General features: G+C 42.3%; 1 protein-coding gene across 5 annotated transcripts in view; it reads left to right on the top strand.

The window, feature by feature from the left end:
- The window catches only part of TRIO (trio Rho guanine nucleotide exchange factor), a 270,904-nt gene that overhangs the window by 186,451 nt on the left and 64,786 nt on the right, over positions 1-19,667 (top strand). For 4 of the 5 annotated variants that reach the window (XR_014474954.1, XM_083188252.1, XM_083188251.1 and 1 more), the window contains exons 47-48: positions 6,177-6,348; positions 9,375-10,105. Coding sequence is in view for 4 of the 5 variants with exons in the window: in XM_083188252.1 (XP_083044378.1) it covers positions 6,177-6,348; positions 9,375-10,105 (903 nt within the window). In the remaining variant the exon portion in view is untranslated. The remainder of the gene's footprint in view (positions 1-6,176; positions 6,349-9,374; positions 10,106-19,667) is intronic. The other variant, XM_083188253.1, reaches the window with a different exon arrangement.

Below are 19,667 nucleotides of genomic sequence, written 5' to 3'. Positions count from 1 at the left end.
CGCCATCGCCTTCCACTCTCACATTTTTTCTTAAAATACATTCTAATATAAACATTAAAATATTTAAGAATAATGCCAGGGCTGCAGGCTTAACGCAAACACCTGTTTTGGAGTCTACAATCTAGGCAGGAGGCCTGTACATTCTTTCGATATTTCATATGTATGTTACTTGGAGTGCAAGATTGTTGATAACAAGCAATCCGCTTCTAATTTTTTTCAAACACAGCTTTTAAAAATGACAGGAGCTGATTGGTGGTACTTTATCCCTTTCCACTTTCTCCAAACTTTACACTTTAAGAAATTTTTCCCTAGGTCCTGTCTAGGAGTGTTTTGAAGAAGTCTGCTAACTATGGAGTATAACTCCCTGAGCCAAACTCATTCTACAGTAGCCCATAGAGCGACATTGTCTACAGTTTTGAGTACAAATAACTAATTGTAAATGTGTGTCTGTGATCAATACCAGTAATTCACGAGGAGTCCTATTAAAATAGGTGTCTGCCTTGAAGAAACATAAGTTAGACTGGGGTACACAAGAATGCTCTTGTTTTTATGTGTTGTAAGTGAAAAAGGCATGATAGGTCACCCGGTATGTATGTGCACAAGTACTTTAATTTGCTGTAATAAAAAGTGTAGCATTACCAAAAATATCATATCTTATGCAGATGATACCAATTGCCATACGTGAACATGATATAAAAACACTACAAAAAGTATTTACTAGATTCATATGGCATAAGGGAAAACCTAGGATCTCTTGGAATAAGCTATCTATGAGCCAATCCAAAGGTGGCTTGGGTGCCCCAGATCTGAAGATATTCTCTTATCTATATAGAATATTAAACCAAGTTGGCCAGTGTTACACATACACCCCATTCTGTAGAAATCCACTCTTTCCACCAGGAATGGACAACCACTGGTATGAGGTATGGAAATTGAAAGGACTATGTATGATAAAAGATGTATTTTATCCAAGTGGAAGCTTACTTCAATTTTACATACTATGAGAAGAACTTGAGTTAAGCAATATACATTTTTTATGTATCTCCAAGTACGTCATTATATACATAGTTTAGCACAGATATATATTAGGCAATGGCTTAATAACCCTCTAGTCTCACTTATAGAATACACAAAAACTCATACATATCATACAAGACTATAAGCAAATGTAATTGGCAAAGAAGGGAATTTTTAAACCTGGGATAAAATATGATTAATTTGGTTGAAGGATATCCCTGGTTTCCCAAGTCCTGAAAATCATTAAACACTTCGATAAAACATAGACAAACCTTCGAACTGTAGTGTTATACCCCTTTCACATCGCAGACACGGTTTAAAAACCGGTATTTTAAAACGGTAATTAAAACGGGTCAGAGCCTTAACAGTGACCCAGATTACCGTTTCAAATACCGGTTAAGTGTCATTCTAGCACTTGAAACGTTTCATCCAGAACACGTTTCAAGTGCTATGTGAGAGCCACTGTGGGTTGTGTGTGTGTGTGTGTGTGTGGGGGGGGGGGGGGGGGGGGGGGAGGGAGCCGGCGGCCACTATACGGGGGAGCCGGCGGCCACTATACGGGGGAAGCAGCAGTAGCAGAGGGGTGGGCGGGCACTCTCCTTGGCACTCACCCTGACCCCGGGAGGGCGATGGAGGTGCACATCGGGCTCGGGGGGGTATACAAGCAGCCGCCCGGTAAGATGATACGGGGAGCCTTTGAGAACCTCTTTCTGAGCGTGCGGGAGGCGCTGCAAGGTGAGCGCAGAGCAGCAGCCGCACCTGAGGCGTCCCAGCTGGCTCCAATCTGGGGAGAGCCAGCAGCCACTTACCCACATTCCAGCTGGAGCGAACACCCGGAGCCACAGCCCCTCTCCGCCTGGTCCGAACCCCGAGGCAGCCAATCACCCGGCTGGAGAGCGCAGCCAGAGGCAGCTCCCCGCAGCGAGGTCTCTCAGTACCCTCAGCTCAGCGGCTGCTCCACGGAGCTGAAGGAGATCCTGGGTGACCGGGAAGGGATGCTGGAGACCGAGGAGGTCGGCTCAGAGCACGCCACCAAGGAAGGCTACCCGCTGGCCGCGGAGGGCATCTCTGACAGTGCCAAGGAGATCTGCAAAGCGGTGTCCGTGTCCCTGGGGCTGAGCATGGAGGCGCTGGAGCAGCTGAGCGCAGGGGCAGAGGCGCAGAGGGGAGACTGCATGTTCGCCGCCTCCTGCACTCACACCATGGACACCAACAAGTGCCAAGTGGGTGAGAAGGAGAAGAATGACACCTCGTCCCCCCAGTACCGGGACGGGGCCTTTAGGAGGAGCGGCCACACAAACTTCTCCTCTGGCAAAGCCCCAGAGGATGGCAGTGCGCTGGGCACGGATGAGAAGGAGCAGCCCTGTACGGACGATAACCGATCGCCGGAGCACAGGTACAGGGGGGGGGACAACGACTGGGGGGACAGAAGCTGGTCACGGGGGTGTCCCGTAGAGGTGCTGCGCCAGTGGTGCACACCTGGACACCACTGGCGCGCACCTATTGTATAGCAGTGGGATTGTGCTTGTGCTTGTGAAGTTTGCCTGAAATACCGTTTCAGACAAACTGTACACATTCACATTGCACAAAAAACGGCAAGGAACCGTGTAGGACTCTGCTTTTTACACGGTTCGAAATGCCAGTTAATTTAAAACGGTAAATTGCCTGTGGTGCATTCACAGTGCACCCTTAAACGTTTTAAAAAGGGAAAAAAACGGCAATATACCGTTTTAAAAGTGCGATGTGAAAGGGGTATTATAGGAGACACATTATAAAGTCTTAAATAGAACCTATATATCACAAGCTCAAAGGAAATATATGGTGGAAGGCAGGGCCGGTGCAAGGCACCGGAGTGCCCCAGGCGAGTCGGGGTGGGGGCGCCCCAGGGGAGGGGGGGTACCTGTCCTGCGGCGCTGTGTATTTAAAGCTGGCAGAGAGGGGTCCCTGCAGTCAACGAGCGCTATCCGCCGGGCTATGCGGAAGCGCTTCTGTTGTGAAAACACTGGCCGCACGGCGCACACTGATTGGCTGAATCTCAGCCAATCAGCGTGCGGACAGTGTTTTCACAACAGAAGCGCTTCCGCATAGCCCGGCGGATAGCGCTCGTTATTTCTTAATGACTGCAGGGACCCCTCGCTGCCTCTGCCGCCAGCTTTAAATACACAGCGCCGCAGGATAGGCACCCCCGTGGCACGGGGGACAAAATGCCGCCCTCCAGTGGCCAGCGCCCTAGGCAAATGCCTAGATTTGCCTAGTGGTGGCGCCGGCCCTGGTGGAAGGGGAATCGGGTAGATATTTAAAATGTCATATGTCTAATGCATCCTTTTTCCAAAATTTCTGGGATTGTCATATTTTTTTTCTATCCATAATCCCTGATCCATTAGCGATGCTATACCTTCAATACACAAACTGGAATCTAGGACCAAATTATAAGACCATTACCCCCTTATTATCCATTATCTTAACTGCGGCCAAGAAGCTCATCTTAGTACAATGGACAAAACCAACCCCACCTTTCCTTATCTCTGTTCATCAAATATTGTTAAAAATTACGTATTCTGATAAGCAGAGTATACCACCAAAGGCAGGGGTGAATTTAGGGGCCACCCCTAGGTACAAAATTTGTGTCCGTCCCTTAGATACCCCACGCCAGCTAGAGCCCCTTAGACACACTGCACCATTACACATTGTGCCATGCACCATAATGCCCATTACACATTGTGCCACATATCGTAATGCCCATTACACATTGTGTCACATACCATAATGCCCATTACATATTATACCACATTACATTACATATTATACCACATAAGTGCCATTGGATTAAGGCTCTGGGGGTCCCGGGGTACTAAAAACAAGGGGTGGGGACTGTTAGGCTGTAGAGTTGGGGGGCGCATCGGCATGCTGACTGCCGGTGGACCTTATACATGTATGCATTGTTAGCATTTAAGACTGCAGTATTCCAATATATTTTCCTGAGTGCCGTCCATTCTCTGACATTATGTCAGCATCGCTACACAGTAAAATATCTTTCCACTACTAAGTACCTGGAGTGACGCTACTTCATTCATTTATATCCATGCACCGGAGTCACTCTCCGGGATAAGCGGGCACCCAGGCCAAGGTAACATAGTGGAGCAGGAGCCAGTGAGAAGTGCCAGACTGCTCGCTATATATATGTGTGTGTATATATATATTGAGAGAGAGAGAGAGGATGGACAGCACTGAGGAATAAAATAGCATAACATCAGTCTTAAATGCTAACGTATCGCCCCTTTATCAAGACAAATCTAAATATACATACACATATAAATATACACATATATATATATAGTTCGCTTGGCCGGCACTCGCATATTGGTAATTGAAAAATGCTGGGGTGATAATCCCATAGAGGGCCACAAACGTGTTCCAATTTTAATAGAATCCAAAATAGAGGAGTCTGTCTGAGAGTTACAGGTGCACTGGTATTTAAGCTCCCCTTGCCCAGAAGTGTTTCTCACATCATATATATATATATAACCCAATGCCTGCCTAGAACTTGTATGGAGCCTATGTGCCTCAGTCTCCCTCTCCACAATATTTTACACCGCACACAGCAGCAGATGCTGCCCAGATCCCACTTCCTTGTAACTTTATGGGCCTTAAGGTCTAAGGGTGTATACACACTGTACAATTTTTTTGACCAATTTGGTTGAAAGACCTTTCCATTGAACCCAGTGTCCTGGACTAAAGATGTTGACTAAAGATATTGACGACAGACGAAAGAAGAAAGATCTAGCTACAGTTTATAGGCTCTTTTTGAAAGATATTCAAATTGAGCTGCATGCACAGTTGACGAACAATCTTGATGAACAACTGGCGGGTATGCGCATCATCATTCATCGTTTGTTTGTTGACAATATCTTTTGTCAACATCTTTCGTCCAGGACACTGGGTTCAATGGAAATGTCTTTCAACCAAATTGGTCAAAAAAATTGTACAGTGTGTATGCACCTTAAGAGTAAATTATTTACCAAGCATCATTTATTAAAATATGATTGGTATTCTACCACAATGATAATACAACAGAAGATGAATTAATATATGTAAATTGACTGTTTGATATATATGGAAATCTGTTATTGTCAATGCTTCCAATGCTAGTTGTAAACCTTTGAAATACTTTATAAAAAGGCAATGCTATTTGTAATATTGTTGGAAAAATAATAAACAGATTTTAAAACATTCTGAAAGTCATTTTGAAAAGGGAAGTAATCTGATGTTTTGCTGCAGGTGTCTATGGGTGGTAATGGAAAAAAAACTTCAGATTTGGGGGGATATTCAATCACCGGCGGGCATCTCCTGTCGGGGAGATGCCCACTGGGCCCTATTCAATGCGGTCTTACCTGACAGCATTGAGCAGGGTATCTCGGCAGAACGAGCCCGACATCACAAGCTGTCGGGCTCGTTCTGCCGAGAACGGCTGGGAAGTGACGTGCTGCCGGCTGCAGCTCGCCTCTTCCCGGCCGAAACTCGCGGCCACGCCCCCCTTCTAGCCCCGCTGCAGACGGGACATCGAATCCCGCCTGCATGTTCTCGGTCAAGCTGACCGAGAACAGGACCGGGTCACGGCGGTCGAGCAAGCTCGACTGCCATGACCCCACATTGAATACCCCCCTTGGCTACGCAAAGGTGCTGATTTTTCTCTCAACTGGTGTTCTTGTATGTTATTCCTCAGGGCGTTATCCGTGGTACTTACCACACAGTTGTGGCTTCCGGGTTTAACACTTAGAGCTGCGTTATTCAATTATTTTCTTATGCGGTAAACCCACAGTTGTCATGCATAATCTCATAGTTTCCAAGTTAAGTGCCCAGAGCTATGGAATTATACTACAAAATAAGTCCCTGAGGTTGCACTTAATATGGATATTTCTTCTCTGCTCCCTAAGCTGCAAGAGGATATGCATAGTGCACCCTCTGGGCTTTCCACAGGGCAGTAATTGAATAAGCTTCATACAGCGCTGCAGTTGTGTAGCAAGTAAACGGCTAATCTACTGTAAATGCTCTTACTGCTGTAGAATAAAAAAATTAATATATATAAATTTAATCAATTGGGGATTGCGAATTGAAAAATAAGTAAACATCTTTAATATAATATACTTTGCTTCCAACAGGTGAATTCCCTTAGTTTGGAGGAATGTGTTGACGGTGATCCTTGCAAGTTTGCACTGCTGTCTGCAGATTCCACTGAAAGGTATATTTTGAATTCTACATCCCCAGCTGTAAGACAGCTATGGATCCATGAAATCAATCAAATCTTAGAGAATCAGCTTAACTTTCTCAATGGTAAGATATATTTTTACGTTTATTGTTAAACTATGTAATTATAAATGGTGTGTAAAGCTTTAACTTTACAGGTGAAGCTTAAAATTGTAAACTGTATGCTACACTCTTTGTTTGAATGATTAACAATTTACCAAGGACTTGATTCCCTGGATCCCACAATACAACACTGTTTGTCTGATTATCAACTTGGCTATGGGATGCACCAATCAGGAAGGCCAATCAGAAACCACATTCTCAGTTATTGTACCCCACAGTGCTTTCGATTTCCTATGAAAATTGTGCTTGAAAATAAAGGTGGTAATACTTAAATAAGGTTACAAGTTAATCCTAGTGTCGACTGGGTCCGTGTCAACAGAACAGCGGTGGTTGTGGTGCCCATCACCATCTGTTCCCAGAGCAGCGAAGGTATCAGAGGTGTTACACGCACACACCCCGATCCCCACTTGACAATCAGCAGCGGTCGCGGCCAATGATCTCCCTTTGAGCGGCAGGAGACGCAGTGTCGGAAACTCAGTCCGTACCCTGTACCTGGCCAGCTCGAGGGATCTCAGTAGTCAGCACTAATACACATCTTCTGTCCACCAACTTGGACCTAAGAGCAGTACACACTGCCCGATATTGTACACTAGATTGAAACCAATGTGTCCGCGTACCAGACTGCAAACCCTGCATTCATCTCTTTAAATATTAGACAGTTGTCTTCTTTATAAACCTTATTAAAGGCAAATAATATACTTTAAATAAGAGGAGGTTGCAGCCGATATATATAACACCCTTTTATTTGTCAAAAACACAAGTATAACGTTTGCTGTTACAAAAAAAGTGAAATATATATCAGGGAAGTTAGTGCAGCCACTGTGCGAGGATGAAGTATACTTTTTAAACACATTGTCTATGTTATTTGGTGTATTGATATTTGTATGTCAATATTTCGCAACATTTTATTAAAGAATCTAATAAAGGTTATATTTTATGTAAACTTTCTTCTGTGCACCACCCAGGGACACTCCATCCTTTTCTTCTCCAATTGCCTTGCTCCGTGTCCATGGTAGCACCCCCGCCTATAAAATTTAAATCATCCAAGGGAAAACCGTAAACCCATACAGTAAATACATCATAAAAGGGGTCACAAATCTGTATCAAATATTATATTTCCAGTGCGACTAGCACCATCTCTGTTTCTGGATGCTCTAAGTCAGGCATGTCCAAACTGTGGCCCTCCAGCTGTTGTGAAACTACAAGTTCCATCATGCCTTGCCACAGTTTTGCTATTTAGGGAGTGCTAAAACTATGGCAGGCATGCTGGGATGTGTAGTCTCACAACAGCTGGAGGCCCACAGTTTGGACATGTCTTCTCTAAGCAATCCGCACACTCGCATCTCCACTTTGCAACCATGTCACTAAGGTGATAATGCAGCATAAAATGGTAACCACATATTTAACTCCAATGCTAACAGCTGCAGTAGTTGGCATTGAAGGACCATGATGTCCATTCATACAGTTGTGTCTGCACTCAAATTACCTGCAATAGCAGTGTGTTTGCATGTGTATGCTGCATCCCATATGCTTATAGAGCTAAATCATGGGTGTGACTACATGCAGCTCAATGCAGCTGGTCCTAACATGGCCATATACTAGGGACATTCACATGCAATTTGGTCACTTTTCGTGCGTTTGTGGTGATAAATCACATAAAAAGCGAGCAAATTGACATCTGGTCTGTTGCAATGCTTGCTCATGTGCTTGGCACTCGAACCTGCAAGTTGCACCAGCTGCATTGAAGATATGTCTGATCACATGCAAGCCAGAAAGGGTTGGCTGGGATCGCATGCAATATATTGTATGCAAAAGGACCAAATACAATGGATGTATCACTGTGGTGTGATTCAAAGCAAACCTGCTCTCTGTTTGAAGTAAATATTTTAACTATTTGCATATTTAATTTCCATAAAAACCACTACATGTCCTTTTGACAGGCTAGTATATAATTTATAAATCATAAAATGGCAATTTTGCAGTGGAAATACAGCTCTAAAATCCGATGTATAACTCTGTTTTGGTACATGCAGCTAGTTTTCAATCATGCTTTGCAAAGCAAGATTGATGCATTTTTGAAAGAACCACCATTTGGCATCAGCAGAAATGGAGGTGTGAAGGCATGCATAGTGAAGTACAAGCTAGGCCAGTGGTTCCCAAACTTTTGAATTAATAGAACCCTACAGTATGAGAATATTTTTCACGTCACCCTTAGGCCAAAAGTTTGTTAATGAGAATTTCAGTAAAAAATATTAATTTAAATAAGTTGTGATTAAATTTGATCCTTTGGTATGGTTATGTGGCGAGTCTTCTGTTTACCCACATATTTTATCATTGGAAGCCACAAGCACTGATATTGCCTGTTTCATTGTCCGTAAATAATTTGAATTGGTTCTGGACTACAAACCTGAGGCACCCCTGCAAGTGCTCTAAGGTACCCCTTGGAGCCTAAGTGCACAATTTGGGAACCAATGAGCTAGGCACACCAGTGTGTCATTAGGCAGTTAACTGCAATGATGAGATTTAATTTGCTGGCTAAGATTATTGTAATGAGAAACAGAAGTGGAGACGAGAGCATGTATTTAATGAAACATTGGACCTGCATGTTAGTCTTGGAAGAACAACATTTGGGTGTGCAATCCGAGTATTGTAATAAACCAAACACAAAATTCCCTAATTCAGAGTACACTAATTAATTAAGAATTACAGTCCTCTCACTTGCCAAATGACTAATTTTTGAAAATATCCTAGTTAATTAACTGTACAGAATCCACCTGTACATGAAAATCATCTCTTCATCTCTTGTGTGGATTTGTTTTCTAAAGTTGGAAAGCAAAGTGGAATCCACTATACAACTTTATTTTCAGTCTATTTGAGTAATTTGTTGATAATTGCCTTACTTCAAGCATGGGGTCTGTATAATGACACCCATAAGTTACATCTGTATATAAATTTCTTTGAATGCATATATTTTTTTGTTTTGCTTTTAGCCCTCACATCACCAATTGAATACCACAGAAATCACACTGGTGGAAATAATGGCAACGGTGGCAACATTGTAACTTCTAACAGCGGCTCTACCAACACAAGTGGGCTGAGTATGTCTGGCCGATCCAGGCCCTCCCGAATTCCCCAGCCGGTCAGACATCACTCCCCTGTACTGGTTTCCTCTTCCGCTATGGCAGAGGCAGACAAATTATCAGGTATGTTTGTTCGCAGTGCCGCAGTATTACCCCTCAACTTCTCCTTAGATGTTACAAATATCAATACAGACAAGATTATCGCAGGTCAAGAGACTGGTGTCTCGGATAAAGAATCTTTACCAAAGACAAAAGCACTTGATGGAAGCAAGAAGCTTTCTAGTGGATTAACAAATGGACTTCCAAGAAAATTGTATGAGAACAATGAAGACAGTCGTCTAACGTTAGGGAAACCAGTAAATAGAGCTACAGTTTCTCTAAATTCTCATGTTTCATGTAATTTTGCATTGTCTTTTGGCAAGGAAGCTTCAACACCCAGCAGCCCACTTCATAAAGGCTCTTTTTGGAGCTCAGTACAAGTATCCCCAGCTAGCCGCCCTGGCTCCATCACTTTTCCTGGGGACAGTGACTCTCTGCAGCGTAAGAGTTCTCGCCAGTACCCGCACAGCAAGGATTCAGACCGTCTCAGCACCTGCTCCTCAACCAGTGAGCAGTCCGTTCACTCTACTCAGAGTAATGGGGTAAGAGCAGAGCAGAGCTCCCTTTGTTCTGCAAACTATTCTGAAAAACCTGCTACTGAGCTGTGCCTTACCATCACTGCCTTACTAACATCTGGCTCTACAGCGCTTTTCCTGCTCTGAATTAATCTTTTGGTCTTCCTTTCATCATAAAGACTCCTAAGCTTGTTTGACCTCTTGACGCCTGCTAAAACCAATGTAGATTACTAATAACTTTTTTCTCTTTTTTTCCCATTCTTCAATCTGATTACAAGATACAATAACATTTGTTCATTCTGATACTTAATTTTACATGTGGTTGTTTATTGTCATTACAATATTATACATCTTATAGAGAATAATAGGGCTTTCCTGAAACTTCTACATTGTGTTATTGCAAATGCTGTATAGTGTACAATATATATGAAGAAAAAAATACAACAAAATTGACTTTCTATCCAAAGTGGTATAAAACAAAATCTTGAAGGAATAGGAAACCCCTTGGACACATTGGAACATTTATCACAGGGTCATCTAACGTCTTCATCCAAACCTGTGACAATTTGCTGCTCTTCCGTCCCTTGGCCACCTTGAAATAATCATTATTAATAAACCCTCAAAGAACATTTTAAACTTTGTTGCATCACTGACGAATGACATCACACAAAATTCCCTATAGTATTAATGTTTACATAAATAATCACCTTGATTAAACCGGTCACTATGTCCTTTAGTAGATTTATATATTCTTATAGATGTTGATTTATTTACTTAGTTTCTTATAATGATGTACTGCTTATTAGCACACCCCACAAAAGTTACAGGTTACTCATGTAATCTAGTAATGTACTACATATAGTACCATTACAAGAGTACAAGCACATTTCTTAATAAGTAATCCTCCTGTTTGTGCTTTGTGTTTTTTTTTTTGCATTTTTACTAAGTCAGGGGTATTTAACATGTAGCCCTCCAAATTTGATGAACTAAACACCTCAACATGTTCTGCCACAAATTTGCTATTATGGGATACTAAAACTTTGGTTGAGCATGCTGGAATGTGTCAATTGACAGCAGTTGAAGGACTGTATGTTGAATACCCTTGTTCTTAGTTGTTTTACAAATAGTAGACACCCATCCATTGTAAGAAAAAAATACCAACTACAATGATGTCATGCCCTATCTTAACATAGATTGTATGCAAAGAACCATAATGTCTAACCTTGCTTATCCTAGATTTGGGTTTTAATAACGTTTGGCACCCAGGATCAGAAACAAATTATGTCCCTTGCACATCAAGTAATATGGTACAGAGACAGGCATCCTTCACACAAGTATTCTTAGGCCATCCTTTTTTATAGCATCTTATTACTTCATACTATTATTATGTATTTGAATCACGATGTTATTGGCCAGTGTTGTGACAAGTTTGAAATGTTCTATTTCAATCCATCAATTACATCACATTGATGTAATCTGTCATTAATTTAATATATTATCTTAAAAATAATTGTAGGTGTGCACAACCATATTTTTATTGATGTCTAATATATATATATATATATATATATATATATATATATATATATATAATTTTTTTTTTTTTTTTTTAAACTGCCTTGTTGAATATTTGATTTCTTTTATCCATGTAAAAATATAAATGATGCATAGAGGGCATCTGCAACAGTTGTAAATTCACCTGCGAAAGATCATTCCTAATTTATACGCCCAGTGGCTACCTAAGACCTCAGTGCCTATCTGAACTGGGTTTTAAATCCACTATACTACTACTCTGTTTAGGTTTCTATAAAATGTAGTTTTTTTTATATTAACTTTAACATTTTCCACTACTTCTTTAGCCATGGCTTCGGATGCCTTTAGCACGCGGCAACAGTACCAAAACTGATGCCTCTTCCTGCAGCCAGCCCACTCATTGAGGATTAAGCTGGGCTAAGTATTTGTCCTGGGTTACTGCCCAAGAGAGCAGGGTAGGGATCCTCCCTATTCTACCCCTCCCATTCAGGCTTACTGAAGCCTCCTGCATTACCCTAATTTTTCCACCAGGTCCCTTACAGTCCAGATTCAAGATGGGTTGAGTATTCCCCCTAAAAGGAAGTTGATGTTGCAAAAGGGTTTAAGTGCTGATGTTTCCTTGTGTCCCAGCAAAAGATTCCAACAGAAAGCAGGGAATGTAAGATGTGAAGGTATCAACCTGCAGACACTAAATAATAAGGACTGTGAGGAATCTATGATTCTGAACAATTCCCTCTTTGGGGTAGACTTTCCCCTACTTTGCTCATTTGGAGAACTTTGATAGTGAACCTTGGACCAAACCTGAATGCAGATTTAAGGTCTTGCTGCACTGATGTCCTTTTCCTAGTGAGGATATCGTCAGATGGAAATTTCTATCTTAACTGGATGTTCCCATATAGCTCACCTATCTGATACTATCACCATAAGGGATAACACAAATGGTAATGTTGAAGACTTTTTATTTAGACCCATAATTTATATTATTTATTTACAGTCTCTTATATAGTGCAGCATATTCCATTGCTCTTTACAATTGGAAACAACCGTGATTAAACAAACTGGGTAGAAACAAACCGACATAGAGGTAGGAGGGCCCTGCTCGCAAGTTTACAATATATAGAATTCCATAGCATGACCGTCCCACCAGATTACAAGACAGTCCTGATGGGATGCAATCAGATATGAATGCTACTGCAGGTTATGTGGGGGTTCTGAAATATGATAAGCTTGCCCAAAGAGGTGAGTTTTCAGGGAACACGTGATATAATGATTGCATTGATTAGAGTGTTTTGTGTAAGGTACAAACACATTCTGGATATGTTTTTTAGATGCATGTAACAATTTTTAGAGACAGATTGAATGTGAGGAATAAAGGACTGTTCAGATTTATGGATGACCCCTAGGCAGCTAGTTTGTGGATTAGGATTGATTGTTGTTTTCTCTACTGTGATAGAGATATCAGGTTGGTAACTACTATTGACTGGTGGGAATAGGATTAATTCTGTTTTAGAAATGTTGAGTTTGAGGTGGCAAGATGACATAATTTTCCTTTGGTTTATTCAGGCAAACAAAAGGTGGCCATTTGGCACACTGTTTTTAACTCTGGGCATATATATATATATATATATATATATATATATATATACATATACATACTGTGTATATATATATATATATATATATATATATATATACTGTGTGTGTGTGTATGTATATATATATATATATATATAATGTGTGAGGCCTCAAAATACTGTATCTTGGGGGAAGCGCCAGTTATATCTCACAACCGTCATGGTTAGTGGTTGGGTGAAGCCATTTATTGTCAAACAGCTGTGTTTACTATTCTTTTTAAATCATGACAACAGAAACTTACCAAATGACCCTGATCAAAAGTTTACATATTTGTATACGGGGGAAGGGGGAATTGGGATCCGCACTCAATTTGTCGTTACCCTCTCTTGTTTGTTTGCAATTTTGGTTTTTTTTGGGGGGGGGGGGAGTAGTTTTCCTGTGAGGAAGAGCCGCCTGTTATCTAAATAATTGGGCGGGGGTGCTATCCGGGCAAATGGGTACAATAGTAATGTGAGGAAAGAAAAAGGTTTGCTCGGTGGATGCACACCAAAAAGGTTGGTTTTTGTTTTGTTTCTGATGAAGCAAGTTGTGAAACACGTGTGAACCTGAGCACTGATACTTTGTCTCTAAATAATGTCAGAACAAATACAATACAAATGTTGCAAAATGTATTAGAGAGTTAATGATTGCATAGAGGGAGCCTAGCGCATTAATTAGGAACAGGAGTGAGGTGACAGAGTGAATCTCTGCTAATAGCCACACAGACTCCTAAGATCTACTGTATTAACACCTTATAAGCCCCGATATTGGCAAGTGACAGGACAATAATTATATTGAGTCAGAAATAATCCTGTGATTTTACATAAACGGCCACTATATGGCAGTAGAATAAAGGGTTATATGTGAACAATTTAAAGAGAGTATATTCCCAAACCATATTGAGAAAGCCACCAGATAGCAATGGATCAAAATTAAATGTGGGTAATTCCAAGAGAGAATATCTTCAGATTAAATTGCATATGTAGCCCATCTACTCAACAAACAAAAGCCCAATAAAGGACCAGTTTAAAAGAAAGGAGGAAATAATTCCATGAGGAGTTATCTTAAAAGATCAATATAGTGTGCATATATTAATACCTCATTGACACCACTCAACCCCATTCAACCACACTTTTGTGATTATATGAGACCCCTCAGAGGTACATATCAAGGGGAAACAAGAGCGAGCCACTATATAAAAGGTCACACGCAGCAACCAGGGAATAAATAATATAAAAAAAACCTGTGCCAGAAATTCGTACTGAGCCAACTCGTACTGATAAAAGACAATTTTTTATTCCCTCACTTTCCCCTACGCTGCTGACATCTTGCAGCCAGGGTACTGGCAATCTCCTACGCTTCTGACATCCTTCAGCTAGGGTACTGGCAATTAAAGGGCAACCAAACCCGAGTGCTCCCCACGAACGACCAATAAGACGTAAGTGGGAGAATTATAAAATGCTCCTATACTAAAATCTTGATTCCAAGTGTATAAAGCCAACCAAGGCTAAGATCTCTCCTGTATAAAATACAGCAACAAACATAGAGACAAAGTAATCAAGTCCAGCGACCATTTTTTAAAATCTCTAAACACACTTTCCTACCTTTTACGGTGCACAAGCACCCCACTTTATATGTATGTCATGAAATTTTTAACCTCTACTTAAATTCACAATGAGCGAAGCGGACCATGACCTGTGATTCCACACAACAGAAAGGAACACAGATATCAAGGCCTCCTCTACCCGTTTAAAAAAAAAAAAAAACATAAAGGTTAAGTTTTAATCGAAACAAAAATCAACCTCTTTGGTGTGCATCCACCGAGCAAACCTTTTTCTTTCCTCACATTACAAAAGTTTACATTCCCTGGAGATTTTGGTCTGATAACATGCACACAAGTTGACACAAACGGGTTTGAATGGCTACTAAAGGTAACCATCCTCACCTGTGATCTGTTTGCTTGTAATCAGTGTGTGTGTATAAAAGGTAAGAGAGTTTCTTGTCTCCTGAAAGACCCTTGCATCTTTCATCTAGTGCTGCACTGACGTGTCTGGATTCTGAGTCATGGGGAAAGCAAAATAATTGTCAAAGGATCTGCGGGAAAACGTAATTGAACTGTATAAATCAGTAAAGGGATATAAAAAGATATCCAAGCAATGGAGAATGCCAATCAGCAGTGTTCAAACTAATTAAGAAGTGGAAAATTAGAGATTCTGTGGAAACCAAATCACGGTCAGGTAGACCAACAAAAATTTCAGCCAGAACTGCCAGGAAAATTGTTCGGGATTCAAAGAAAAATCCACAAAAAACTTCAGCTGATATACAGTGTTCTCTGAAAAAAAGTGGTGTGATTCTTTAAAGATGCATTTGAAGAAAAATGGACTGCATGATCAAGTCGCCAGAAAAAAGCCATTATTATGCAAATGCCACAAAGCATCCCACTTACAATACTCCACACAGCACAGAGACAAGCCTCAAAACTTCTGGAACAAAGTAATTTGGAGTGATAAGTCCAAAATTAAACTTTTTAGCCACAACCATACACGTTACATTTGGAGAGGAGTCAACAAGGCCTATGATGTAAGGTACACCATTCCTACTGTGAAACACAGAGGTGGATCGCTGATATTTCGGGGATGTGTGAGCTACAAAGGCACTGGAAACTTGGTCAAAATTGACGGCAGCATGTTATCAGAAAATACTGGAGGAAAATATGCACTCATCAACCCGGAAGCTGCGCATGGGACCTACTTGGACATTTCAACATGACAATGATCCAAAACACAAGGCCAAGTTGACCCGTCATTGGCTACAGCAGAATAAATTGAAGGTTCTGGAGTGGCCATCTCAGTCTCCTGACCTCAATATCATTGAGCCACTCTAGGGAGATCTCAAATGTGCAGTTCATTCAAGACAGCTCAAGAATTTACAGGAACTTGAGGCTTTTTGACAAGACGTATGGGCAGATTTACCATCTGAGAAAATAGAGCCTCATCCACAACATCTACCACAAAAGACTTCAAGATGTCATTGATGATAAAGGGGGCAATACACGGTATTAATAACTAGGGTGTGTAAACTTTTGATCAGGGTCATTTGGGTAGTTGTAATTTATTCATCCATTTATTGTTGTTTGACAATAAATGGCTTCACCCAACCACTAACCATAAGTGAAAGAAAAGTTTGTGAGTTATCATTCATATTCTCTGACAAATGGCCAGAAAATCCCAAATTCTGCTAGGGTATGTAAACTTATGAGCACAACTGTACATTTAAGATTAATTTGCTGAAATGGTACTTGTGGAGTATCACGGCTCCCATCGCATGCCATATGTAGTGGCATGAGATGGCATGCGATGAGATGCGATTTTTACGTTTTTTTAGCTGTTTTTTGAAAAAATCGCATGCGATGCGATCGCATGCGTTTTTGCACTGAAATGCATTCAAATGCATTGAAATGTGGGTACTTGTTTCCTAGCACGGCCACAATCGCGGCCATCGGGGGTAATTTTTAGTGGCCTGCGACGCGACCGACGCGATGCCCCCGATTTTTCCATTGAAATGCATTGAAAATAGTGAAAAATCGGGTCGGTCGCGTCGTGTGCACATAAAAATGCTTAAATGGTCCAGACGCGATGCCCCCGATTTCCCCATAGGGAACAATGTTAAATGCCTGAATTTACCCGCAATGACCACGATTTCCCATAGGAAACAATGTTAAATGGATCAATTTACCCAAATCAGCATAGGGAAGAATGGTAAATGGGCCAGAAACCCCAAAAAAACCCACAGAGCAGTGGAATGTCCCCCCAAAAGTAGTTGACGCCACCCCGCCATCAACGTGAACCCGAAGCGTGGCGAGCCCGCGAGGGGCGGCGGTACGCGTCCTCCGACCTTTTCATGCCCTACTATCCACTAGGGCGTGGAGTGAGAATAGAATAGTGTGGCGAGCGCAGCGAGCCACCGAGCCCGAAGCGTGGCGAGCGCAGCGGATACCTTCACAGGTAAACGCGTCCCTTCGCGGGCTTCCCAGGTGTCCGCGTCGCCATGGATATAACTGTGAAGGTATCCGCGTCCCCTCGCGGGGCTCGCTGCGCTCGCCACGCTTCGGGCTCGGTGGCTCGCTGCGCTCGCCACACTATTCTATTCTCACTCCACGCCCTAGTGGATAGTAGGGCATGAAAAGGTCGGAGGACGCGTACCGCTGCGCTCGCCACGCTTCGGGTTCACGTTGATGGCGGGGTGGCGTCAACTACTTTTGGGGGGACATTTCAATGTTCAGGGGTGTTTTTGGCCCATTTACTATTGTTCCTATGATAATTTGGCTAAATTGAGCCATTTCACATGGTTTCCTATGGGAAATCGTGGTCATCGCGGGTAAATTGAGGCATTTAACATTGTTCTCTATGGGGAAATCGCGGGCATCGCGTCTGGCCCATCGCACCCGATTTTTTAGCGGGCGCGATGGCCCCGATTTTACCCCCGATGACCGCGATTAAGATCGTTGTGGCCGTGCTAGGAAACAAGTACCGAAATGTGTAGCAAACATGTTAAATGCACCCAAATGTCATTTTTCAGAGTTTACCACCCCCACTATCAACGCCAACCTGAAGCGTGGCGAGCGGCGGCAGTACGTGTCCTACGACCTTTTCATACCCCCACTATCCACGTCGGCGTGGAGTTGAGAATAGAAAGTGTGGCGAGCCACTGAGCCCAAAGCGTGGCGAGCGCAAGCGGACACCTGTGAAGCCAGCGAGGGGACGCGGATACCTGCTGATACGGATACTCGCTGCGCTCGACAAGCTTCGGGCTCGGTGGCTCGCTGCTCTCGCCACAATTTCTATTCTCAACTCCACGACGACGTGAATAGTGGGGTTATGAAAAGGTCGTGAGACGCGTACCGCCGCCCCTCGCGGGCTCGCTGCGCTCACCATGCTTCGGGTTGACGTTGATAGTGGGGGTGGTACACTCTGAAAAATGACATTTGGGGGCATTTAACATGTTTGCTACACATTTCAATGCATTTGGATGCATTTCAGTGCAAAATCGCATGCGATGCGATTTTTTAGCATGCGATGGACATCGTGGGAGCCGTGATACTCCACAAGTACCGCTGAAATACCTACTTTACTCTGAGAAAAAGTCATTCGGTAAATTATTTTGAATGGGGTTATTTAATCCTGAAACTGATATCTTTTTGATACAGCATCTGAACATTAAGAATGTATGCTTCAATAGTCTAATCAGGGAAGGATAACATTGCCTTTTCATATTTGCTGTTTAGGCAATACTTTCATTCTGGCTACAACATCCTCAGCAGGTGTCACTTCATATCGCGCTTGATGATTATGACAACATATGCACCTGTGATATGGCTAATTTAAATTAGTGAGTTCTCTGGCCAAGAGCGATATTAGAGGGATCTTGCAATGGTAACTAGAGATGGGCAAAGTGACTCACTAAAGAGAGCGGGGATCTAACAAGCGCTCAGCGAAAATATTTGGTTCTTTTGGGCACCTCGCTGACTAAATGCTTATTTACGATTTGAGTGTACTAAGTGTAGTATCTGTTTATTTTATTTACATTTCAATTGATTCTAGTAATGTAAAGCGAATTTCATACATAATCTCAGAACAGTCAGCAGAACAGCTGAAAAAACGATAAGATCCCATATGCCGCCGGCCGAACCCTCTTGTCCGATAAAGCCACTTAAAGTATTATCTCCACAGCGTCAGGCCTCAAAGTGTTCAACACCACACACACACACACAAGTTTGTAAATTAAGCCAGACAGAGGGGACCATTTGATATTAGACAGTGATGTAGCACACAGCTGTTAGTGGTCCACTGGTGTAATAGAGGTGTCATACACCAGGAAGTAGAGCAAGTCGAAGACTCATATTCGCTAAGCTTTAAAAGTGATAAAATGGAGAGTGATAAACCACCAGCCAATCAGGTCCTACCTGACATGTCACAGACTGTGTTTGAAAAATGGTAGGCAGAAGCTGATTGACTGGAGGTTTATTACTCTACATTTTATCACTTTTGACGCTTCGTGCATCTGACCCATAATCTTTACTTCATGAATCTGGTGCTGTCAAAGGAAAGTTAAAAGGAAGTGTGGTCATGCTACACACATTTCTGTGATACTATGCTGCTTCTTAACTGGGTACACTCCTTCTGAGCACCAGCATCAAATCCTCTGCTGGGACCTGTGGCACTTCCAGATTGTTCTGCAGCAGCCCTGCCCCTGTTGTGATGGAGCACCTAGGACAGGCATGTCCAAACTGTGGCCCTCCAGCTGTTGTGAGACTGCACATCCCAGCATGCCTTGCAATAGTTTCAGCATTCCCTAATAGCAAAACTGTGGCAAAGCATGATGGGACTTGTAGTTTCACAACAGCTGGAGGGCCATAGTTTGGACATGCCTGACCTAGCAGCTC

Source organism: Crinia signifera, chromosome 5, assembly GCF_055691185.1.
Source record: "Crinia signifera chromosome 5, ASM5569118v1, whole genome shotgun sequence".
NCBI lineage: Eukaryota > Metazoa > Chordata > Amphibia > Anura > Myobatrachidae > Crinia > Crinia signifera.
Note: the sequence above shows the minus strand (reverse complement) of the source record. Positions and strands in the feature narration are given on the sequence as shown.